This window comes from Nomascus leucogenys, chromosome 18 (genome assembly GCF_006542625.1).
Source record: "Nomascus leucogenys isolate Asia chromosome 18, Asia_NLE_v1, whole genome shotgun sequence".
Lineage (NCBI taxonomy): Eukaryota > Metazoa > Chordata > Mammalia > Primates > Hylobatidae > Nomascus > Nomascus leucogenys.
This window is the reverse complement of record NC_044398.1, coordinates 18,582,023-18,608,559: the sequence shown is the minus strand read 5'-3', so window position 1 is coordinate 18,608,559 and position 26,537 is coordinate 18,582,023. Positions and strand designations below refer to the sequence as shown.

General features: G+C 39.8%; 1 protein-coding gene and 1 pseudogene across 1 annotated transcript in view; both read right to left on the bottom strand.

Moving 5' to 3' along the window:
• The window catches only part of TET1 (tet methylcytosine dioxygenase 1), a 140,026-nt gene that overhangs the window by 8,928 nt on the left and 104,561 nt on the right, over window positions 1-26,537 (bottom strand). The window contains exons 7-10 of the mRNA XM_012497024.2: window positions 18,521-18,732; window positions 12,848-12,998; window positions 4,512-4,601; window positions 3,044-3,181 (exon numbers count right to left, since the gene is read on the bottom strand). Coding sequence (XP_012352478.1) covers window positions 3,044-3,181; window positions 4,512-4,601; window positions 12,848-12,998; window positions 18,521-18,732 — 591 coding nt within the window. The remainder of the gene's footprint in view (window positions 1-3,043; window positions 3,182-4,511; window positions 4,602-12,847; window positions 12,999-18,520; window positions 18,733-26,537) is intronic.
• Window positions 10,712-12,233, bottom strand: LOC115831260 (annotated as a pseudogene).

The window sequence follows — 26,537 nt, the reverse complement described above, 5'->3', positions numbered from 1 at the left end:
TAACAATTAAAAATATTTTTTTAAATTTTATATTGGTAAACATTCTCTTTTTGTTCTATTATTGCTCTATTCCAGTGAGGAGCCACATCAATAAATATCAAGAAATTTGCCTTTCTTTGGATGTGAAATAGTAATAGCCAACTTTTTTCATCTTAAATGCAACCTATTTTAGCCCTCCTCCTTACATTAGAGGTTATATTTATTATAGAGAAATGAAAATACGGAACTATAGGCACTATAGTGATTCCTGACTTTTGATACCTAATATTAATATTCTGCTTTAAAAACTAACATTTTATTATAAAACTAATATTTTAATTGTAATTAATTTTCCTCAAGTGATCTACCCACCTTGGCCTCACAGAGTGCTGGGATTACAGGTGTGAGCCACTGGGCCCAGCCAAATTAATTTTCAAATATTAAAAATCCAACAGAAATCTATAAAATGTTTTATTTATTTTATAATAAAAACATATATCCCGGAGCTATAAACCCTTTCAATGATAGCAAAGACTGGAGATAAATGAAATAAACAGATCTGATTTCCAAAGCATTTTTAGATTCATGATAGAACTTGATAGATACCAAGGTAAAGCAAAGTTAAAGGTTAAAAAATATCATTTTTTTCAATATCTATAGTCCCATTTTTCAGCAAAGTCTAAAATATAAATATATGTTTCAGCCTCAAACTCCTGGGTTTGAGTGTTTCTCCTGCCTCAGTCTCTTGAGTAGCTGGGAATACAGGTGTGTACCATCACGCATAGCTAATTTTTTTTTTTTTTTAAATTGTAGAGACAGGGTCGCACAAAGTTGCCCAGGCTACACTCAAGATCCTAGGTTCAAGCAATCCTTCCACCTCAGCATCCCAAAGTGCTGGGATTACAGGCATGAGCCATGGTGCCTGGCAAAAGCCTGCAGTATTAAACAGTCATGGTGGTAATCTGTTCATAACTAATATTAGTCATGCTGAAAATCAGAATGTCACATCAATAAATGTTTACTGGAACCAATTTAATTGGTCACAGAGAGACTAAGAAGGACATAAGGAGTTCACATGAGGAGCATAATTAGAAAGTAAACCAATAAGGAGTAGAAAGTAAACCAATAAAAAAAAAGAAAAAAATTAAAAAAAAATAGAAAGTATGGTAAAACAGGGTGAAGGGAGAGATAGTGGTAGAATTTCAAGAGTTCACATGTTTGAAGATGGGGAAATTTGGAGTGATGTCAATTTCCGGATAAGACCCTCATTGAGTGAGTAATCCGGGCCCTGGAGGTCAAAGAGCACAGAGAAGAGAAACTGAAACTTAGCTTGACTCTGAACTGACTTCAGCCTGATCACAGATATTCTGTAATTCAGGTAAAATGTCCTGGCCAAGTGATGGTGATGAACCACTCACTGCCTGGCTAGTATTTACCAGGCTGGATTTATATAACTTCAACACTTGGAAATAACATTGGTCTCAAAACATTTTTGTATGCAGGAATGATATGAAAAAAAAAAAAAGGATTGTTGTGGCTTAATCTATCACCAATACTCTTCTACTGACCAAGCAAGGAAGAAAGACTGCCTGTTGATCTGATCATATACTTTCTTTTTTTTTTTTTGAGACGCAGTCTTGTTCTGTCGCCCAGGCTGGAGTGCAGTGGCGCAATCTCGGCTCACTGCAAGCTCCGCCTCCCGGGTTCACGCCATTCTCCTGCCTCAGCCTCTCCGAGTAGCTGGGACTACAGGCGCCCGCCACCACGCCCAGCTAATTTTTTTGTATTTTTAGTAGAGACGGGATTTCACCGTGGTCTCGATCTCCTGACCTCGTGATCCACCCGCCTCGGCCTCCCAAAGTGCTGGGATTACAAGCGTGAGCCACCGTGCCCGGCTGATCATATACTTTCAATTACACTGTAAGAGGCTGTAGCTAAACCTAAAAAAAAATTATTTTTTTAAAATTGTATATTTTGAAGAGATGGGATCTTATTGCCCAGGCTGGTCTAGAACTCCCAGGGCTCAAGCAATCCTCCTATCTTGGCCTCCTAAGTAGGTGGGATTACAGACATGAGCCAACATGCACATCCTGCAGCCAAGACTTAATGAAGGTTTTAGAATTATCTGGCAAACCTAAAAAACTGGTGCAGCAGAAAAACAAAAGCAATTGCTCTCTATTGATCTCGCTTTACTAGATGACAGGAAGACAATTAGGTGAAGCAAACAGACAAAAATACTATTTCAAGATTTTCCACTGGGTCTTCTGCCTAATTTACATATTTCTTAATTGACTTCAGGCGATGGACATGTGATGATTTACATAACTGTAAACATAGTAGGCATACCAGAATGCAAATATTGCTGATAATTGGCACAGTTGCCTCACAAAAACCCTGAAGTGCAGACGGCAAAAACAAATATCAAGTAACATGCTCAACTTCATACCTACTAGTTTGATAGCAGAGAATTGTTACTTTAAAAAATTGGCTGGGTGTGGTGGCTCACACCTGTAATCCCAGCACTTTGCGAGGCCAAGGCGGGCAGATCACGAGGTCATGAGATCAAGTCCATCCTGGCTAACATGGTGAAATCCCATGTCTACTAAAAATACAAAAAATTGGCCGAGCATGGTGGCGGGCGCCTGTAGCCCCAGCTACTCGGGAGGCTAAGGCAGGAGAATGGCGTGAACCCAGGAGGCAGAGGTTGCAGTGAGCTAAGATCGTGCCACTACACTCCAGCCTGGCGACAGAGTGAGACTCCGTCTCAAAAAAAAAAAAAAAAAAAAAAGTACTCCTGCCTCCCAGGAAACACACAATTAAATATATAACATAGCCTTTCAATAAAATGTTTGTTTGAGGCTGGCCCTGTTACTTTTTAGAAGTGCATAGATAATGCATTTAATGAAGACCTGCACTATACACTTATTTCTTTTTTTTACACTTATTTCTAATAGCACATAAATTAAGATTTTTCACAGTAATAATCATCATAGTACACATAAGGACTGCAGCCTAAGCATATAGTGATGGAGCTTTTAGAATACAAATTCACACAGGTACATACCACAGTGCTTCCATTATTCATGTTGTGAATGTCCCTGTGCGGGTGAGCACAGAAGTCCAGGCAAGCAGTGACCCCAGAGAAGGGACGACCTTCCTTGCTGCCAAGCCGACATTCTCGGGCAACATTTTCATATTCCACCTAGAAAAGAAAGCATGGAGCACAATCTTAAGAGAGAGAAGGAAATCACCTACCTTCAGTAAAGAGTAAAAATAATTTCCTCACGAAGTTTCTAATTATTTACACTTTGTAATTTCCGAGACTAAATGTATTATTGTCATGGAGGTGTAGCTAAGCAACATTCAGTATAAAGCACTTGACAATATATGGAGTAAAAGGAAAATCACTGACTTTACAAGGTAAGGCAGGGTGAGGATACCAATTCTTGTTGGAGATGGATAAGCAAGTAAAATAGACTCAATCATTCCATTAGAAAGAAAGACCAATAAAAGCACATTAATCATATACACAGAGTTTTCAATATCCATAACAAAAAGATATACATACATTTCATGAACTATTACTGAAAGTCAATTTGTAACTCCTTTTAAAATGAAAAGGTGGATGCTGGGCGGGGTGGCTCACGCCTGTAATCCCAGCAGTTTGGGAGGCTGAGGTGGGCAGATCACTTGTGGCCAGGAGTTCGAGAGTAGCCTGGGAAACATGGTGAAACCCTATCTCTACTAAAAATGCAAAAATTATCAGGGTGTGGTGGCGCGTGCCTGTAGTCCCAGCTACTCAGGAGGCTGAGGCAGGAGAATTGCTTGAACCTGCCGAGAGGCGGAGGGTGCAGTGAGCCAAAAGGCTGAGATTGCGCCACAGCGCTCCAGGCTGGGCAACAAGAGCAAGACTGTCTCAAAAAAAAAAAAAGAGTAGATCAATAATAAGTCCAATTACATACATGTATGTTAGATAGATAGATATGCTGTGTATGTATATATTTGCTCAAATTTGAAAATTTTTCTATTAACAATGACTTTTTTTTTTTTTTGAGACAGAGTCTTGCTCTGTCACCCAGGCTGGAGTGCAGTGGCATGATCTCAGCTCAATGCAACCTCCACCTCCTGGGTTCAAGTGATTCTCCTGCCTCAGCCTCTTGATTAGCTGGGACTACAGGTGCACACCCACCACGCCCAGCTAATTTTTGTATTTTTAGTTGAGACGAGGTTTCACCATGTGGGCCAGGCTATTCTTGAACTCCTGACCTCAGGTGATCCGACTGCCTTGGGCCTCCCAAAATTCTGGGATTACAGGCATGAGCTAACGAGCTTGGCCAACAATGACTTTTTAAAATATAAAACAGTCTGGCATATCTGTAATCCCAGCATTTTTGGAGGGTGAGGCAGGAGCATTGCTTGAGCTTAGGAGTTTGCAGTAAGCTTTGATCACGCCACTGTACTGCTGCCTGGGCCACAAAGCAAGACCCCATCTCAAATTAATAAATAAAAAAAAAGTTCATACCAATACATACCTGATTTTGGTAAGCTACTGGAGCATACTGCTTATAAATTGGAGCTAATCGTGTAGCCAAACTCTGTAAGTTATCTTCAAGGTTTTTTTCCTATAGGAAAACAGAATCCATTAGTTATTTTGTAATCGCACCTTTGTGTGTTTAAGGTACAACTGAATCATAAATCATGGCTGATGGTGGTTAATGCACAATTCATACTTATCCTGATAAAATAGCTACCACAGAAAATCACAATGCTTCTTTTCTCCATCTAAACTATTAGACATTGTTATGCTTTAATGAAGTCTTTTGAAATGAAAATTCTATTATAATTAGAAATTTAAATAGTGTTAGAGATAAATTACAATACTGTTCATGTTGTGAAAAATGAGAGCTATGTTTTATATTTATTCAATAGTATTGGGCACTTGGAATAAATGAAAACAACGTTCCTGCTGGCAAGGGGAAATGGCAAGTAACTTGGTTACAATGTAACGAGTTCCTATAATGAAGAAGAAAGAGTACATACATAAAACACCTACTCTGTGAGATCCTGTTTCAAATGGAATCCATATGTCCTTATGAATTAAGTACATATCCTTATGGAGCAAGAAACAGGAATATTATGCATGATCTCTATGGAACAGCAAGGTCAGGATAACTGAGAGGTTTAGTAAATGCGTGCAGATCAAAGGAAGTAAGTCAGCAAGTGGTTGTCTATAGTTCTCTTTTCTACACCATAATAACTACAAATTGAAGAAGACTTTGAAGGACTATGAGGACCATTAACACTCAAGAAATCTGGATTGCTACTGATAGAGACATCAGATTTTTTCAAAGGAAAACTATCACAAGAGTCTCTATTAGCGTGGTGGCTAACGCCTGTAATCCCAACATTTTGGGAGGCCGATGTGGGCAGATCACTTGAGCTCAAAAATTTGAGACCAGTCTCGGGAATTTGGTGAAACTCCACACCTCTCCAAGAAATAAAAAAAATTAGCTGGCCGTGATGGAGTATACTTGCAGTCCCAGCTGAGATGGGAAGGTTGCTTGAACCTGGGAGGCAGAAGTGGCAGATCAAGAGAAGAGATCACGCCACTGCACTCCAGCCTGGGTGACAGAGCCAGATCTTGTCTCAAAAAAAAAAACACGTATAGAGAACACGGACTAAAAAGAGTGAGTGAGGCTTTCGCCTCATGTGCTTATGTGAGATTTGGTGGAAGGAGATGCCATCAACACAGAAAGGAGACCATTATATGAATCAATTGACCTTTGGTATGCACCAAATTATTATAAAAGCCAAAGCTACACAATAATTTAGACACAGCAAGTCAATTATTTAGTGGTTTCTGACAAGCCTCAATCTTAGCAACCGTAAAGTGTGACTCATAATAATTTTGGTTTCCTATTGATTTATATTGACTTGATTATACAAAAAAATTCATAGGATCCATTCATAGATTTGTGTTAATCAGACTACTTTTATCTTACCCGTTGTAGTTTAAAAAACAGGAAAGTCAGCTGGGCACAGTGGCTCATGCCTGTAATCCCAGCACTTTGGGAGGCCGAGGTGGGCAGATCACCTGAGGTCAGGAGTTCAAGACCAGCCTGGCCAACATGGTGAAATCCAGCCTCTACTAAAAATACAAAAATTAGCCAGGTGTGGTGGCATGTGCCTGTAGCCCCAGATATTTGGGATGCTGAGGCAGGAGAATCTATTGAATCCGGGAGGTGGAGATTGCAGTGAGCCGAGATCATGGCATTGCACTCCAGCCTGGGAGACAGGCTGTCTCAAAAAAAAAAAACCCACTCTGTCTCAAAAAACAGGAAAGTCATGACCCTACTTTAAAAACATGCGCTAGCTAAACTCATACACTAATTATTATGTTTATTTGGGAGAAACTTTTTAATCAATACCCATTAAAACAATTCTATTTATGTCTTCAATCACTGGAAGTATCCAGTGGGCTGGGTAACCATGTTTTACTATAAGTGGAATAATGCAGAGAAATGTTAACAGTTGTGTACTGCTACTAATATGAACACTGGAAAAGTCACATGTAGATTCTATACTTTTTGTATGCATCATTAGGTTTAAATTCTTCAATATTCTCACATCACTTTATTCTATTTTGTAATAATATTTATTCTGTTATGGACTACACAGAGTCACAAGTCCTACTGAGGAACAGGTCATCTCAAATTACCTCATTTATTGTGTAGAAGCACTGAAATAAAGTAGACAACTAGAAGCAACTCATAGCTTGTACAGTTCGCTGTTGGTATTATTTTATTATTTTTCATTTTTTATTTTTTGAGACAGAGTTTCACTCTGTCGCCCAGGCCAGAGTGTGAGTGCAGTGGCACAATCTCGGCTCACTGTATCCTCCACCTCCCGGGTTCAAGCGATTCTCCTGCCTCAGCCTCCTGAGTAGCTGGAATTACAAGCATGAGCCACCATGCCTGGATAATTTTTTCCATTTTTAGTAGAGACGGGGTTTCACCATGTTGGCCATACTGGTCTTGAACTCCTGACCTCAAGTGATCCACCTGCCTCAGCTTTCTAAAGTGCTGGGGTTACAGGTGTGAGCCACTGTGCCCGGCCCTATTAGTATTATTTTACTATTACAGGCTTATTATTCATATTGTAAAATTCTGACCTTCTAATTATTTCATTAGAATGAACATGCATGTCAGATACAGAAGGAATTACTTATCAGATCTTTACCTATTGGTGGTCAAGATTAACTCCTTCTCCCACTCTTTTTTTGTATGTGTGGGGGGGTGCAGTGGTGCGATCTCAGCTCACTGCAACCTCTGCCTCCCAGGTTCAAGCAATTCTCCTGCCTCAGGCACTTGAGTAGCCAGAACTACAGGTGCCCACCACCATGCCTGGCTAATTTTTGTATTTTTAGTAGAGACGGAGTTTCACCATGTTAGCCAGGCTGATCTCAAATTCCTGACCTCAAGTGATCCACCTGCCTTGGCCTCCCAAATTACTGGGATTACAGATGTAAGCCACCACACCAGGCCTTTGTTCACAATCTGTATCTAATCTCTAGGACCATCATATCCTCATCCATAGCTATACTTACCACTTAGACCATTTCTTAAGTTTCAGATTCCTATTATTGACCTGACATTCCCATGTAGATTTCCCTTAGGAATCTCAATACCAATATATCTAAACTGAATTACTAATCCACTCTCTACAAACCTGGCCCTATTTCCAGTGTGCCTGATGATAAAGATGAACCCCCCACCCCATATAATTTAAGTCACCATTATCCCCTCCATGGATTGTGCTCATAGATAGTTGGCTCTTCTTGCTAAATCCACTCTTGGTTACATTTAGTCTATTGTTCAAACAGCATCTAGAGGGAGCTCATTCAAGGATAAGTGTAAGTATATCACTCTCCTCCTTAAATTCTGGCTGGGCGTGGTAGCTCACGCCTGTAATCCCAGGACTTTGGAAGGCCGAGGTGGGTGGCCTCCCTCCTCACTCTGCCTGGGTGACAGAGTGAGAATCCTTCTCAAAAAATTAAATTTAAAAAATAAATAAATAAATAAATAAAAATAAAAAATACTGGTCTGGAATGGTGGCTCATGCCTGTAATCCCAGCACTTTGGGAGGCCAAGGCAGGCGAATCACCTCAGGTGGGGAGTTTGAGACCAGTCTGGCCAACATGGAGAAACCCCATCTATCCTAAAAATACAAAATTAGCTGGGCGTGGTGGCGCACGCCTATAATCCCAGCTACTTGGGAGGCTGAGGCAGGAGTTGTGGTGAGCCGAGATCACGCCACTGCACTCCAGCCTCGGCAAGACCGAAACCCCGTCTCAATTAAAAAAAAAAAAAAATTGCCAGGCATGGTGGCACATGCCTGTAATTCCAGCTTTGGAGTTGAGAAAGGAGAATCCCTTGGGCCCAGGAGGCCAGCCAGAGCAACATAGTGAGACCCCGTCTCAAAAAATAAAATAACACTATTTCTGAACATAAGTTCCATCCAGGTCAAGACACTTTTGTAAATGACAATACTAGACATTTAATCCATTTCTAAAGCATGGAGCACTTTGGGAATTTAACCATGTCAGTATAGTTTTGTTGTTGTTGTTGTTTCTTTACATTATTAAGTGAAGAAAAATAGGTGCCCTTTACGGATTTTTTTAAGATTAGAAAACAAAAAGAAATCAGAAGGAGTTAAATCAGGACTGTAGGGTGGATGCCTAATGAGTTCCCACTGATACTTTTTGCAAAACTGCCCCCGTTTGATGAGAGGAATGAGCAGGAGCATTCTTGTGGTGGAGAAGGACTCTCCGGTGAAGCCTTCCTGGGCTATTTTCTGCTAAAGCTTTCTCCAACTTTCTCAAAACACTTTCATAATAAGCAGATGTTACTTTTGTTTGGCCCTCCAAAAAGTGAGCAAGGAAAATGCCTTAAGCATCCCAAAAAAACTGTTGCCATGAATTTTGCTCTTTACTGGTCCACTTTGGTTTTGACTGGACTTCCTACACCTCTTGCTGCCCTTTGCTTTGACCATGCTTTGTCTTCAGGATTATGCTGGTAAAGCCATGCTCCATCTCCTGTTATAATTTTAAGAATGCCTCAGGATCTTGATCCCACTTGTTTAAAATTTCTCTTCTTTTCTGCAGCTGTGCTGGGAACAACAGTTTTGGAACCCATCAAAACTAGGAAGCCTGCACAACTATAATGTTTCAGTAAGAATTGTGTAGGCTGAACCAGTTGATATATCTATTTAGTTAGGGAACAAACAAGATTAATTTTTCCTCAAAAATTGATGTGGGCCAGGCACAGTGGCTCACGTCTATAATCCCAGCACTTTGGGAGGCGGAGGAGGGCAGATCATCTCAGGTCAGGAGTTCGAGACCAGCCTGGCCAATATGATGAAATCCCATCTCTACGAAAAAAATTACAAAAGGCCAGGCCAGGCGCGGTGGCTCACGCCTGTAACCCTAGCACTTTGGGAGGCCGAGGCAGGAGGATCATGAGGTCAAGAGATTGAGATCATCCTGATGAAACCCTGTCTCTACTAAAAATACAAAAAATTGGCCGGGCGTGGTGGTCGGCGCCTGTAGTCCCAGCCACTTGGGAGGCTGTGGCAGGAGAATGGCGTAAACCTAGGAGGCAGAGCTTGAGTGAGCTGAGATCGCGCCACTGCACTCCAGCCTGGGTGACAGAGCAAGACTCCATCTCAGAAAAAAAAAAAATATATATATATATACACACACACACACACACAAAAGGCCAGGTGCTGTGGCTCACATCTGTAATCCCAGCACTTTGGGAGGCTGAGGTGGGTGGATCACAGGGTTAGGAGTTCAAGACCAGCCTGGCCAAGATGGTAAAACCCCGTCTCTACTAAAAATACCAAAAAATTAGCCAGGCATGGTGGCGGGAGCCTGTAATCCCAACTACTCAGGAGGCTGGGGCAGGTGAATCACTTGAACCCGGGAGGTGGAGGTTGCAGTGAGCCGAGATCAGCCATTGCACGCCAGCCTGGGCAATAAGAGCGAAACTCCGTCTCAAGACAACAACAACAAAATAGCTTTATAAAATAGCCTAGGTATTAATTGGGCACCTGGCAAGGAGTAGGGACTGTCATTGATCTTTGGCCAAATATTTTTCCTTAAACAGCCAGAGAGGGCCAATTTTATCTTAATTTCTAAAGAGCTGCCTGGCCACGGTGTCTCATGCCTGTAATCCCAGCACTTTGAGAGGCTGAATTAGGTGGATCACCTGAGGTCAGGTCCAGTGAGTGAGCTGAGACCACACCACTGCACTCCAGCCTGGATGACAGAGTGAGACCCAGACTAAAAAAAAAAAAAAAATTGATGTGGATAGTTTGCCGCTTTGGCCTTCATCTTCAAAATCATCCCATCCGTTCTTAAAATGAGCTATCCATTTGTAAACTGCAGATTTCTTTGGGGCAGTGCCCATAAGCTTTTCATAAGGCATCAACGATTTTATCATTCTTCCACCCAAGCTTCACCAGAAATTTGATGTTTGTTCTTGCTTCAATTTTAGCACAATTCATGTTGCTCTGATAGAGGCAGTTTATAAACTGACATCTTATCCTTCTTAGCGCATCAAACTAGACCCCATTCGGGCACGTTACAAGTAAGTATGAGTTTATTTTGGTGAAAAATATTATGAAATCCATGCATAGTTTATTCATAATATGCATTTTCCTTGAATGTTTTGAAGATCCTTTATATTTATAAACTAACAGACACTTTTTCCCCCCACAAATATGACTTTTTATTTGCCACTATTATAAGTCTGAACTTTAAACAGATTCTTGGACTGGTGGTTCATATCCATCAGTGCGTTCTACTTTAGCACCTGTTTCATCCTCAGTGGCTTTTCCAGAACGACTACCTTCACCATAAAGCTGCATGAGTTTCCCCAATTCAAAGCTAGGCTTCTTCAGCATTTTAACTTTTCTAACAAAGACATCATGGAGAGGATAGATTGGCAAGAATTTTTTCTATGTCTTTTCCAGTCCTGTCTGGAATCAATTTATTGACCACTTCTTTCAAGTAATTTGTCTGCACCTCTCAGGTCATGATTTCCATCAACTTGTTCCGGATTTGGCCGAACCATTGGTGCTAAGCATAAGAGGTCTTCTGTATCTGATTGTTGCATTTTTTAGTAAAACCAACACAGAACACATGAGGCAAGTAAGCACCGGTAGTCTTGATATTGACATGAGCTTCAACCATTGCCTGCCATTTTTTGACCATGGAACACATTTTGTCATGGGTAAGATCCATGCCATGGAATCTCATCAGGCAATTATTCCCCTGAACATCTTCAGTAATCAGCTGAATTTTCTAAATGCAACTTTATCATTCTGCATATCAGCAAGACTCACTTCAAATACACGACCCTTGAGGCCATCAGATTCAATTATGGTTCCTTGGGTCCTGGTGACTAGTGTCTTCCCAATATTTCTTATATTGAACATGGCAGATGCTTTCACATAATACCAATCTTTCTTAGAAAATGGATCAAGCACTTTCTTCTTGGCTCCCTTTGTGCTGCCTTTCATAAGGGGCTTATTCTTGCCAACCACTATGGTGCAGCTCAGAGAGCCAAAAAGGGACAGATACTTTTATCATATAATATTTAGAAAGAAAACCTAGCTGGTTGGCTCAAGCTAACCTCCCACCTCAGCCTCCTTAGTAGCTGGGACTACAGATCTCACCTGAGATCCAGAGTTCGAGACTAGCCTCGATGAAACCTCATCTCTACTAAAAATATTACATTAGCTGGGCATGATGGTGGTGCATGCCTGTAATCTCAGCTATTTGGGAGGATAAGGCAGGAGAACTGCTTGAACCTAGGAAGTGGAGGTTGCAGTCAGCCGAGATCACACCTTTGCACTCCAGCCTGGGCAACAAGAGCGAAACTCTGTCTCAAAAAAAAAAAAAAAAAGAAAAAAAAAAAGAAAGAAATCTGATAAAAAATGATGTATCATAGACTCTTAGAATAACTACATTGATATTAACTTTTTAAATATTTTAATGTTACTGCTGTTACATGTAAGAAAGGTAAGTATTGTTTTCAGATAGGTCTAATTATTTTCTTATGTCTATGTATGTGTATAGTGGCTTGTAATATAAAATGTTTTTTACTCTTGGTCACTGCTCAAAGATTAAAAGATATCAATCTTATAGTTAATCAATATATAAATCCTCACTACACAAACAAAGAAAGCATAACACATTAGAATACTTAGTTCCTATTGGTGCCCCACCCCCTCCCACTGCCTACCCACCCACGAGCTGATAAAGGTGTGGAGTTATACTTATAGGTTATTTTAATTTAATATAATATATAAGTATTGAACTTATTTAACTTAACACCAAATTCGACTAATTTCTTTGCTCACCATGGCCTCGTGTCCCGGACTGATTCGTTCCGGTTTCATATATCTTCTTTCTGGATTACGTCCTTTAGTAATTCTTTCATAGTAGGTCTGTGGGTAGTAAACTTTCTGAGTCTTTGAAATTTTGGCAAATGGGTTTTTCCTATTTTGGCTGAGTATAAAATTCTAGGTTCTTTTAATGATGATTTTGCTGGGGTGGGGTAGTAGAGCAGGAGGAGGAAGCCAGGGACAATTGGAATTTGGGGTGATAGCTAAAGTCTTTACCTAATTTATTTAGAGTCTTAATTAATTTATTTACTTATATAATAGAAATATAATTTTACTATTTGATTATTACTTTTCAATATTTAGTTTTTATAGTGTTTCAAAAAATGTTAAAGGAATGCACTTACATATTCAATGTGTAATTCAAATATAAATTATTTGAATAAAAAAGGACACTTACATGTAAGGGAGAGCTTGGATCAATTCTAAATCTTCTGGGGCTTGGGCTTCTACCAAACTTACAGCCATTAAAGTACATACTCCATGAACAGCCAAAAGAGAATGAAGCTCCACAAGTCTCTGGATCAATTCCTTGACATGTACAGGTACGACTGTAAGATTGTAATTACAAGAGAGTGAATTGATGAAGCATTACAATACCTCAAGAGAACATTTCGGGTTTATATAGCTTTAGAAGGATGGATGGCTAAAGAACCGGTTATAACACTTATCTATTATATTACTTATTTAAAGTAGTTTAATGTTAACAATAAAAAGCTAACTTTTGTTTTTTCAAGAAATCTGACTAGGGGACCAGGGCTAACTATACTTTATTATAATCAAATTTTTAGCAAAAATATTTGGTCATGATTGTAAATCCAAATAAATGGGAATAAACTATACAAATCTAAAATACCTACAGTATTGTTTGATTTGGAGATGTCTGAGATAGGGAAATAAAGAACCTGGGTTTTTCTTTTTTTTTTTTTTTTTTGAGATGGGGTGTAGCCCTGTCACCAAGGGTGGATTGCAGTGGCACAATCTCGGTTCACTACAACCTCCGCTTCCCAAGTTCAATCGATTCTGCTGCTTCAGCCTCCTGAGTAGCTGGGATTACAGGTGTGCGCCACCACACCCGGCTAATTTTTTTATTTTTAGCAGAGACAGGTTTCACCAGGTTGGCCAGGCTGGTCTCAAACTCCTGACCTCAAGTTATCTACCCTCCCAAAGTGCTGCGATTACAGGTGTGAGGCACTGAGCCTGGGCAGAGCCTTGTTTTTAAATCTGGGTTTTAAATCCTGGATTTGTTCCATATCACAAATGCAAATTAGAACATTGTATTACCTCTTTGGAATTCAGCTGCTTTATATCTAAAATGAGACTGATATAATTTTCTGAGGATTGAAAAACAATATATATTTTATATAAAAACAGTTTCTTGGCCAGGTGCAGTGGCTCACGACTGTAATCCCAGCACCTTGGGAGGCCGAGGTGGGCGGATCATGAGGTCAGGAGTTCAAGACCACCCTGACCAACATGGGGAAACCCCATCTCTACTAAAAGTACAAAAAATAGCCTGGCATAGTGGCAGGAGAATTGCTTGAACCAAGGAGGCGGAGGTTGCAGTGAGCTGAGATAGTGCCATGGCACTCCAGCTTGGGCAACAGAGCAAGACTCCATCTTGAAAAACAAAAACAAAAACAAAACAGTTTCTGAATTTTAAAAACTTTAAAAAGTGCATAATAGAAAAAAATGGAGCAGAAAACCGGTTTCATTTAATTAAATCTTAAGTGTATAACTTCTAGGGCATTTCTAAAGCCTTAAACTAAACTATATGGTAAGAATGATAATGAAAGTACCATATATTCTTCTTGTAGTTATAAAACTGTATGCTCTTCCAATCCCATTACTGGGTATATACCCAAAGGAATATAAATCATTCTACCATAAAGACACATGCATGTGAATGTTCACTGCAGTGCTATTCACAATACCAAAGACATATAATCAACCTAAATACCCATCAATGACAGATTAGATAAAGAAAATGTGGTACACATAGACCACAGAATAGGATGCAGCCATAGAAAAGAACAAAATCCTGTCTTTTGTGGGAACATGAATAAAGCTGAAGGCCACTATCCTTAGCAAACTAACACAGGAACAAAAGATGAAATATTGCATGTTCTCACTTATAAGTAGGAGTTAAGTGATGAGAATTCATGGACCCAAAGAGGGGAACAACAGACACTGGGGCCTACCTGAGGATGAAGGGTGGGAAGAAAGAGAGGATCAGAAAAAATAACCATTGGATACTAGCTTAGTAGTTGGCTGGTGAAATAATCTGTACAACAAACCCGTGACATGAATTTACCTAAATAAAAAACCTGCAAATGCACTCCTGAACCTAAAATGAAAGTTAAAAAAGGATTGCATGCTTTTAAATTCCACCAGAAAGAAAGAACAAAAATAACATTAAAAGAATAATTAAGTAAAAAATAAAATAAAATTGCATAATGCTTACAACTTAGTATATATTGTACTTATGTAATGATTAAAATATACAAACAATAAAGAAACCAAATATTTTGAAAAAGTGAAAATAATATAAAAATTTAGAAAAAAACTATTTTTTATGTTTTCACTGTGAAAGCCTGGAAAATGCCTGATATGTACTTAACATTGCTTATAAAAGAAAGACTACAATGAAATTCACTAAATGAGATGCAAATGGAATGAAAATGGTTAAAACATTTTGAATAAATTAAAGTTGCCAAACAAATAGAAAAGACAAGAAATTTATTCATATCATTGAAAAAGACATGGAAGGAGAGAAAAACGTTGTTTAACTTACTATGTACTATTATTTTAAAAATGAAACACAGAGGAAATGTGATAAGTTGTGAGATCTAAAAGAGCATCCTCAGATTATTTTAAATAGTCAACAACACCAATAGTGGGACAAATTGCACTGAGTGTAATAGTCCAGGTTATATTTCATTTTTGATTTTTTTTTCTTTTGTTTCAGGCATCTTTGGCTATAGGTTGTATTTCATAGCCTGACTTGAGTCAGGAAGAAACAGATAAACCAAAATTGATTAACAGTCTACAGAATTAGCCTTTTCGCTTCAAAAATTTCAATGTCATGAAAGACAAAAACTGAGAAAACAAAAAGGATTAAGGGAGCAAAAGGACAAAATAACTAAATGTATTGAATCATGGACAGGGGAAAATTATTGGGAAATGGGTGATATTTGAATATGAACTAAGATGAGATCACAGTATTTTATCAAATTTAAATTTCCTGAATTTGATCATTATATGGGGATATACAAGAGAACAATCCTCATTTTTAGGATAAATACACTCAAGTATTATTTAGGGAAAAAGACAAAGTCTACATCTAGCTCTCAAATGATCAAGAAAGAAATAAGTCAACAACAGTAACATGTTTATATGTGTACATAAACAAATGTGACATAAAGTTAACAATTGTGGAATCTAAGTAAGGGTATATAAGAGTTCACCAGGCCGGGTGCGGTGGCTCACACCTGTAATCCCAGCACTTTGGGAGGCTGAGGCGGGTTTGAGACCAGCCTGGCCAACATAGTGAAACCTCATCTCTACTAAAAATGCAAAAAAAAAAAAAAAAAATTAGCTGGATGTGGTGGCAGGCACTGGTAATCCCAGGTACTTGGGAGGCTGAGGCAGGAAAACTGCTTGAACCCAGGAGGCAGAGGTTGCAGTGAGCCAAGATTGCACCACTGCACTCCAGCCCGGGTGACAGTGCGAGACTCTGTCTCAAAAAAGAGTTCACTGGGCTGGGCACGGTGGCTCACGCCTGTAATCTCAGCACTTTGGGAGGCTGAGGTGGGCGAATCATGAGGTCAGGAGATCAAGACCATCCTGGCTAACATGGTGAAACCCCATCTCTACTAAAAATACAAAAAAAAAAAAAAAAAAAAAAAAAAAAAAAAAAGCCAGGCATGGTGGCAGGCACCTGTAGTCCCAGCTACTTGGGAGGCTGAGATAGGAGAATGGCATGAACCTGGGATGCAGAGCTTGCAGTGAGCTGAGATCATGCCACCACAACTCAACCTGGGCGACAGAGTGAGACTCCGTCTCAAAAAGAAAAAAAAAAAAAGACTCCGCTGAAGTATTCTTACATCTTTCCGTATTTATGAACTGTTTTTTTTGCGGGAGGTGGTGAGGGGAAGACTTGATCATGCTCTGTCAAGTGCACTGGCAAATTCATAGCTCACTATAATGGCAAACTCCTGGCCTCAAGCCATCCTCCCTCCTCAGCTTTCAAAGTAGCCAGGAACACAGGCACACACCCCTATGCCTGGTTTTAAAAATTTTATGTAGGGACAGGTTCTCAAACTCTTGGTTTCAAGAAATCCTCCTGCTTTGATCAGGCATGAGCCATTACATCAGGCCCATGAAGTTCTCTCTCTCTCTCCTTTTGCCATGTTGCTCAGGTTGGAGTTCAGTGGCATCATCATAGTTCACTGCAGCCTCAAATTCCTGGGCAACAGCAATCTTTCCACCTCAGCCTCCTAATTACCTAGGACTACAGACATGTGCCATCGTTCCCAAACGGTTGTTTTTTTTTTTTTTTTTTTTTGTAGACATGAAGTCTTACTATGTTGCCTGGCCGGGTTTTTAACTCTTGGCCTCAAATGATCCTCCCTTTTCGGCCTCCCAAAGCGCATGCCTGTAGTCTCAGCCACTCAGGAGGCTGAGGCAGGAGAATCACTTGAACCCAGGAGGCAGACGTTGCAGTGAGCCAAGATCGTGCCACCGCACTCCAGCCTGGTGACAGCGAGACTCCGTCTCAAAAAAACAAAACAAGAACAACAACAAAACTTATCTCCTCTTACAACTATTCACCAGTGATTCATTAAATGTATGAGAGATTTAAATTTCAAAAATTTATATTTTAAACAAGTCTAGTCATTTCTCACTTGATGTCAATAGGCTGTTAGAAACCGTGATTATAAGTGAAACCACCTACAGCAGTTCCTGGGATGTTGCTCAATATTGCTACAATGTTGATGAGAAAAATATTGGTTTCATTATATGTTGCTTTGCTTAAAGTCACAGAAAAACATGCCTAAATACCACTCAAGATCCACACCCAAATAATGAAAAAGATGGGTATGTTTGATTGCATTAAAAACAAAACCTTTTGCGGGAGATAACATAGCCAAAGGAAAAAGACAAACTGAGAAAAATATTTGCAAATTATATCACAGAATAAGAGTTAATAGCACCATCAGAGAGAAAATAGATAAATGGAGGAATTCTCTGCAAAAATGGGCTAGGTTATTTAACAGGTGGTTAAAACAAACAAACAAAAAAACCCAAATGGTTTTTAGTCATGTGAAAAAAATACTCTCATTCATAAGAGAAATTCAGGTCAAAATTACACTGATGTCATTTCTTTTAATAGGCAAAAACTCACATTTGCCAACATAATCATTGGTAAGACTATAGAAAAACAGATATTCTCTTACACTGAATAGAGGAAATGCAAAATGATATGACACTCCTGTGGAAGACCATTCTTCTAAGTCAAAATCCCTTTCCTCCAGACTCTAGAAGTGAGTTGGGTCAGCAATATTCTTTCATTGCTTCCCTTTTCGGGAAGGGATGTCACCCAGGCTGGAGTGCAGTGGCACGATCTCAGCTCACTGCAAGCTCTGCCTCCCGGGTTCACGCCATTCTCCTGCCTCAGTCTCCTGAGTAGCTGGGACTACAGGCGCCCGCCACCACGCCCGGCTAATTTTTTGTATTTTTAGTAGAGACGGGGTTTCACCGTATTAGCCAGGATGGTCTTGATCTCCTGACCTCATGATCTTCCTGCCTCGGCCTCCCAAAGTGCTGGGATTACAGGCGTGAGCCACTGCACGCGGTCACAGTGAAGTAATGTTCCAAAGGAGAATGATTTAAACTGACCTTAACTCACTATAAAATACTCTCTCTTTACAGAAATGTTCATTCTCTTTAATTCCACAATACTCAAATCCTATTCTCCCATATAATATGCATAGTTGGTAGCTAATTAACAATTTTACCAATATGTAATAGAGATCTGAATGGTAAGGCAGTATAAAACAGATTTAATTACTTTTCATTGAGGGTGCATCTTCGGTCGGTAGGGTGCCCATTGTATGACTTTAGATTCTCTGTGAGCTCTGTGTATAGCCGGTCGGCCATTGGAAGAGGGATACCATCCCACACCATGATGAGCACCACCATCACAGCAGTTGGACAGTGATGGCCTGTACGCTGCCGGACCAAACAAAGAACTTTTTCTTCATCACTGCTTCTTCTTAAAACCTGAAAAAACAGAATACATTCATCTATGGAAGACAAGTATGCCAAATTTGAATGCAATGGATATTCCTTTTGACGTTCTGCATGATTATATTTTAGTTTATTTACTTAATTTATAAAATTTGTTCTACAGACAGGGTCTAACTATGTTACCAAGGCTGGTCTCAAACTCCTAGCTTCAAGCAATTCTCCTTCCTTGGCCTCCCAGAGATCTGGGATTACAGACATGTGCCTCCATGCCCGGCCATATTTTAGTTTTTTTAAAGTTACTACTTCTCAAGGGATAAAACCCTGTAGGACTTTCCACTGCCTCAACAGTTCGCTCTATGAGACTCATCACAAGAGTACCTGAGCCTACATGACTAACAAACAACAGGCGGAACAAAAATCTGTGACACGTGGTTATTATTTGTAGAAGTAGTACAAGGCAGTCTGTGTTTTATTTCACTGCTGTTATAGTTTGCACAACAGACAAGAGAGGGCCCGGTAGAAAACTGCGCTGAAATTCCACAAATGTCACAAGGGAACAAATGTAGATGACAGAAAAAAACCATCTAATGTAGTTAGATGGAAATAACCAAGAACTCTCAACATTAAAAATAAACTTGACAACTGAATTTTGGCCATCTGAGGAATGTTACGGATTTTCCTTTGGGTGACTCATTTGACTATCAAGAATTAATATACACAAAGGAATGCCTGTGTGATTTCTGTGATTTTTACATGCTATTGGAAGGATGCATTATATGCATTTTATTCATAAGACTAATGTGGTCTAGTTGACTTGGCGAATGCAAAATAGAAAAATTAATTGTAAATATTTATTTATTTATTTATTTAATACTGCATCCAATTATTGGGATGTTAAAAAGGCTTCAGCAGTATTTAAAATTTGCTCAGTGGTCGCGGTGTTAACCACAAAAAAAAAAAAAATTCTATACAAATGTTGTCACCACATAAAACCACCCAACCATTTAAAACTGCCTCCATGTATCAAAAATCTACAAAGTGCAGAGATTGACCACATTAATCAGTACATAACCAGGACATGATGAAAATGCCCATCCACGTGACCAGAATGGAGCAACCAATAGCATAATTTTTTGTTGCTATAATATTACAAAACTTGAGAGGAAACTTCTTAAGAAGTTAGTTACCCAATATCACTTTCTTCTGTCACTCCAGATGGTTAACAATCATTGCTACCAAGGCATCCCTTGAGTAGAGTTGGCTTTAGGACCTTCCCCCTAGACACAATTATTTATATTAAAATTTTTTCTATATTTATATGTCCTCTTACAGCCAAATAATAACACAGTGCTTGCAAATAATCTCAAATGCAAAATTATATATATCATACCAAAATTATACTGGTTAATATTCAAGTTGTCAAAATTAACAACGAATTTACATTAATAAAGTTTTTGCATAGGAAATGCTAAAAAGCTTCTTACTGAAGAATTTGTGCCCTTTCTAGATATTCCAAATTTCCATCACTGTACAATAGAAAATTAAGCACAATGGTTAGGAGTCTTTAAATTAAAATCTGAGTTCAATAAATTGCTTAAATATTAAATCCATAAGACTTCTGGAAACTAAAAATATTATTAAACAAAGGACTAACTATATGCAGAGGAGTATAAATTCATGGAATAGGCATTATTATAATTATGTCAATTTTCCCAAAATTGATCTCTAGATTCAATGCAATCCCAATCAAAACCCTATCAGAGGTTTGTGTGTGTGTGTGTGTGTATGTGTAAACTGACCAATTGTTCCAAAGTTTATGGAAGAAAATGAATCTTGACCCCTACCTCACACTGATCAACTTGAATTATAATGTATATCTAAACATAAAAAATAAAGCAATGAAGAATTTTAGAAGAAAACATCTTCATGACCTAGGAGTGGGCAAAGCATTTTAAAATGGCTTACCAAATCTGCTAATTGAAAAGATAAAAAAGGCTGGGTGCTGCAGCTCACACTTGTAACGCCAGGATTTTGGAAGGTAGAGGTGAGAGGATTGCTTGAGGCCAAGAGATCAAGGCCAGCCTGGGCAACATACTGAGACCCAGTCTCCACAAAAAATAAAATAAACCTGGCATAGTGGCATGTAGCTGTAGTCCCAGTTGCTCAGAAGGCTGAGGGGGGAGGATTCCTTGAACCTGGGAGGCCGAGGTTGCAGTGAGCCCAGCTCACACCACTGCACTCCAGCATGGGCAACAGAAACTCCATCCCCCCCAAAAAATAAAATAAAAAAATAGAGAAGGCAAGCAGGAGGATCACTTGAGATGGAGAGTTCAAGGCTATCATCATGCACTTCAGCCTGGGCAACAGAGTGAAAAAAAAAAGCAGGCTGGGTGCAGTAGCTCACATGTGTAATCCCAGCACTTTGGGAGGTGGTTGGATCACTTGAGGTCGGGAATTTGAGACCAGCTTGGGCAACATGGTGAGACCTTGTCTCTTCAAAAAACACAAAAATGAGCCGGGTGTGGACACCTGCCTGCAGTCCCAGCTACTTGGGAGGCTGAGGCAGGAGGATCCCTTGAACCCAGGAAGCCAAGGTTGCAGTAAGCCCAGATCTCGCCACTGCACTCCAGCATGGGCGACAGAAACTCCATTTCAAAAAAAATAAAATAAAATAAATAAAGAAGGGAAGCAAAAGGGCAGGAGGAAATATTTACATGACATATATTCGACATGATATATATATACACATATTATATATATTTGCATTACAAATATTTGGCATAATATATACAACACAACATACACAGAGAATTGCCCCCATAGAAAATTGAATATGCACTTCACAAAAGAGAATATGGAAATAGATGATAAGCATATGAATATATGTCCAACAATATTTGTCACCTAGCAAAGTAAAACATAGTAAAAAGGAGCTACCCAGGCCGGCACCATGGCTCATGCCTGTTGTCCTAGCACTTTGGGAGGTAGAGGTTGCAGCGAGCCAGGATTGCACCACTGCACTCCAGCCTGTGCGACGGAAGCAAGACTCCATCTTAAAAAAAAAAAAAAAAAAAAAGAGGTACCTATGTTGGTGGAGAGGAGAGTGTTGTGATAAAGATACTGTTAAATTTCCAAGAGGCAGCTGTAGCTAAGATTATTCTTGAATACTCAAGGCTTGGACAGAAGCAGCTCAAAGCCCCATAGAGGTTTTTGTTATAGTAGGCAAATTTGGCTTCTAGTCATGTCACATGCATATAGGAAACAGAAAAAACAAGTATTTAAACAGCTTTTTAATTACTCTCCTTCCAAAAACCAGGAGAACACTAAAGGTATACACATTCTTGTTCTGTTTGTACAAAAATATACTATCTATTCCTAATGTCAATGAATACTATGGTGACATTTAATTATTTTTCTACTATATTCACTAACTTCTTGCTGGTATACAGACTTCATAATTGTTCTACAGTCCTATTTGAAACATAGACAATATGATATATGACTGGTATTAAAATAATAGGACACAATTATTATAGCTATAATAGTCTTTCTAGAATATTTTTCAAGAGAATCACAGAAAAATCTACGCGATTTTTAAAGAGAGTAAAACAAGTGGATCCTTATATACTGAAGATGCAATAGCTTTACTGTATACTAGGAATAACCAGATAGAAGTTTGGTTTAAAGTCTGATATCTCAGTAAGGTTGTTAAAAAACAGAAAGATGCAAAAAACCTAAGAATAAAACTATAAAAAATATAAAGAGAAGGTTATAAAAGAAAGTTCAGTTAGAAGAACATAATAGTGTTCCTAAATGAGAAAGCCAATCCTAAATGTCTAGCCACAAATCCCCCAATCTATTCAAATTTAGCATGTTTCTAAGGTTCATATGGAAGGGTAAATGAGCATCATGTCAGGAAAATTTGTTTTTTTTGTTTTGTTTTGAGCAGAGTCTGGCTCTGTCCCCCAGGCTGGGGTGCAGCGGTGCAATCTCGGCTCACTGCAAGCTCTGCCTCCCGGGTTCACGCCATTCTCCTGCTTCAGCCTCCCGATTAGCTGGGACTACAGGCGCCCGCCACCACACCCGACTGATTTTTTTTGTGTATTATTAGTAGAGACGGGGTTTCACCGTGTTAGCCACGAAGGTCTCGATCTCCTGACCTTGTGATCTGCCCGCCTCAGCCTCCCAAAGTGCTGGGATTACAGGCGTGAGCCACCGTGCCCAACCGGAAAATTTGGTTTTAAAGAATTAGAGAGGCCGGGCGAGGTGGCTCACGCTTGTAATCCCAGCACTTTGGGAGGCCGAGGCGGGCGGATCACGAGGTCAGGAGATCGAGACCACGGTGAAACCCCATCTCTACTAAAAATACAAAAAATTAGCCGGGTGTGGTGGCAGGCACCTGTAGTCCCAGCTACTCGGAGAGGCTGAGGCAGGAGAATGGCGGGAACCCGGGAGGCAGAGCTTGCAGTGAGCCAAGATTGCGCCACTGCACTCCAGCCTGGGCGACAGAGCTAGACTCCGTCTCAAAAAAAAAAAAAAAAAAAAAAAAGAATTAGAGAGTACAAGTGCAGTTTTATTACATGGATATATTGGGCAATGGTAAAGTCTTGGGCTTTTTGTATGCTCACTTCCAAAATAGTGAACATTGTACCCAATAGGTAATTCTCCAACCCTCAAGAGAAACGTTTTTTTAAACAAATCAGGGAATTGCTCTTCTAAATTGAAATTTGTTCTTTAAAAATTGTTCTTTTTTTGTTTTCTTTTCTTTTTCTTTTGGAGACAGTGTCTCACTATGTCACCTTGGCTGGAGTGCAGTGGCTCGATCACAGCTCACTGTATGCAGCCTTTAACATCATTTAAAAGCTCTCCAGAGTCATTCGATCCTCCCGTCTAACCCTCCCAAGTAGCTAGAACTACAGGTGCTTGCCACCGTGCTTGGCTACTTTTTTGTATTTTTGGTAGAGATGAGGTCGGGCTATGTTGCCCAGGTTTGTCTCAAACTCCAGGCCTCAAGCAATCTGTGCATTTCAGCCTCCCAAAGTGCTGGGATTACAGTGTGAGGCCCCACGCCCAGCCATGATAAAACCAGCCATGGTCTACTATACATACACATATTATACATATGTGGTCTATTATACATATTTACAAAATTAGAAGACAACCTAAAAAGAGGTTATGAAGAGTGAATTCATGGAAGAAATAAAAATTAATAATAAGTAAAGACACCCAACTTTGCTAGTTACAATGCAAATTGAATCATGATGTCTACTTTTTTTTTTTTTTTTTTTTTTGAGACGGAGTCTTGCTCTGTCGCCCAGGCTGGAGTGCAGTGGCGCAATCTCGGCTCACTGCAAGCTTCGCCTCCTGGGTTCACGCCATTCTCCTGCCTCAGCCTCTCCAAGTAGCTGGGACTACAGGCGCCCGCCACCACGCCCGGCTAATTTTTTGTATTTTTAGTAGAGACGGGGTTTCACTGTGTTAGCCGGGGTGGTCTCGATCTCCTGACGTCGTGATCCACCCGCCTCGGCCTCCCAAAGTGCTGGGATTACAAGCGTGAGCCACCGTGCCCGGCCAATGATGTCTACTTTTACCTTAGGTGTACAATGACAAAAATGATCACTCCTAGCTTAGTATTTTGTTTCTATTTTTTTGGCTATTAACAACAGGCTGGGTATGGTGGCTCATGCCTGTAATCTCAGTAATTTGGGAGGTCAAGGTGGGTGGATCACTTGAGGTCAAGAGTTCGAGACTGGCCTGGCCGACATGGTGAAACCCCCGCCTCTACTAAAAATACAAAAATTAGGGCAGGGCACAGTGGTTCAAGCCTGTAATCTCAGCAGTTTGTGAGGCCAGGGCAGGTGGAACACCTGAGGTCAGGAGTTTCAGACCAGCCTGGCCAACATGGTGAAACCCTGTCTCTATTAAAAATACAAAAGTTAGGCGAGTGTGGTGGTGCAACCTATAGTTCAGCTACTGGGGAGGCTGACGCATGAGAATCGCTTGAACCACAGAGGTTGCAGTGAGCTGAAATCGCGCTGCTGCACTTTAGCCTGAGCAATAACAGTGAAACTCCATCTCACAAAACAAAAAAAGAAAAAAAATTTTTTAAATTAAAAAACCCACAACACTTGGTATTTTTTTTTTAACAAAGAAAAGAAAAAAGTTCTGGCCAGGCATGGTGGCTCATGCCTGTAACCAACACATTGGGAGGCCAAGGTAGGAGGATTTCTTGAGCACAGGAGTTAAAGACCAGCCTGGGCAATGAAATGAGACCCCGTTTCTACAAAAAACCCCAGAAAACTAGCTGGTGTGGTGGTGAGTGCCTATGGTTTCAGCTTCTTGGGAGGCTGAGGAAGGAGGATTGCTTGAGCCTGGGTCAAGGCTGCAGTGAGTTGCGCCACTGTACTTTAGCCTGGGTGACAGAGCAAGACCCTGTCTCAAAAAACAGAAAATTTTTGCAGCCTAACTCTTAGTTTGAGTATACCCAAACTGCTAAAAATTATAATCTCTAAGCATAGGCTAAAATTGTAATGGCTTTTAAAATTTGAAATATATCTATAATATGTATATATAATTTTTAAATTTAAAAACTAATATTAGAAGGAGCAAGATTACACAATTTAAAAAAATTTTAAGGTTTAAAAAGGCCGGCGTGGTGGCACACGCATGTAATCCCAGCACTTTGGGAGGCCGAGGCAGGTGGATCATCTGAGGTCAGGAATTCGAGACCAGCATGGCCAACATGGTGAAACCCCATCTCTACTAAAAACACAAAAAAATTAGTCAGGCTTGGTGGTGGGCACCTGTAATCCCATCTACTTGGGAGGCTGAGGCAGGAGAATCCCTAGAACCTGGGAGGCAGAGGTTTCAGTGGGCTGAGATCATGTCATTGCACTCCAGCCTGGGCGACAAGAGTGAAACTCTGTCTCAAAAAAGTAATAATAGTTTTTTAAAAAGTAAAAAAAAAAAATTGGCCAGGCACACCTGTAATCCCAGCACTTTGGGAGGCCAAGGCAGGCAGATCACCTGAGGTCAGGAGTTTGAGAATAGCCTGGCCAACATGGTGAAACCCCATCCCTACTAAAAAATACAAAAATTAGCTGGGCTTGGTTGTGAGGGCACCTGTAATCCCAGCTACTGAGCAGACTGAGACAGGAGAATTGCTTGAAACCAGGAGACGGTAGTTGCAGTAAGCCCAGATTGTGCCATTGCACTCCAGCCTGGGCAACAAGAATGAAATTCCATCTCAAAAAAAAAAAGAAAAAAGTAAAAAAAAAGTTAAATTAAAAACCAAACTAAGCGAAGTATCCAAGCTGTAAATTATAATTTTTTAAAAAAGATTATTTTTTTAAAGCAAAAAATAAGTCCCTGTAACACAATCTTATTTGTAAGGTTTCCAAAGGGTGCTTTGTCAGTGCCATAAATGATCTGGGCGGCATACAAATTCCAGATCAGATTCAGAGCTGGGAGCAACATTCATGTCAAGTGTAGTGGGTATCTTTCCAAAGAAAGGTCACTTTCGAGTTTTATCAATAATCATGTAAGAGACAAAGTAGAGTACATTTTTCAAAACAAAATTATGGTGGCCAACTCCTCCAAAAAGTCACCAGTTAACATCATTTAAAGCTATCTACATATTACAAGAAAAATGAGACTTTTACAATACAATTCAACCTTTGTAAAGGGGTTAATGACTGAGTTCACACAATGGGGTTCTGAAGTTTTGGTAATGTCTTGATCTGGCCACTGGTCACATGGGTATGTTCACTTTGTACAACTTCACTGGGCTGTACCTTATGGTATGTACACTTTTCTGTGTGTATATTATACTTGAATTA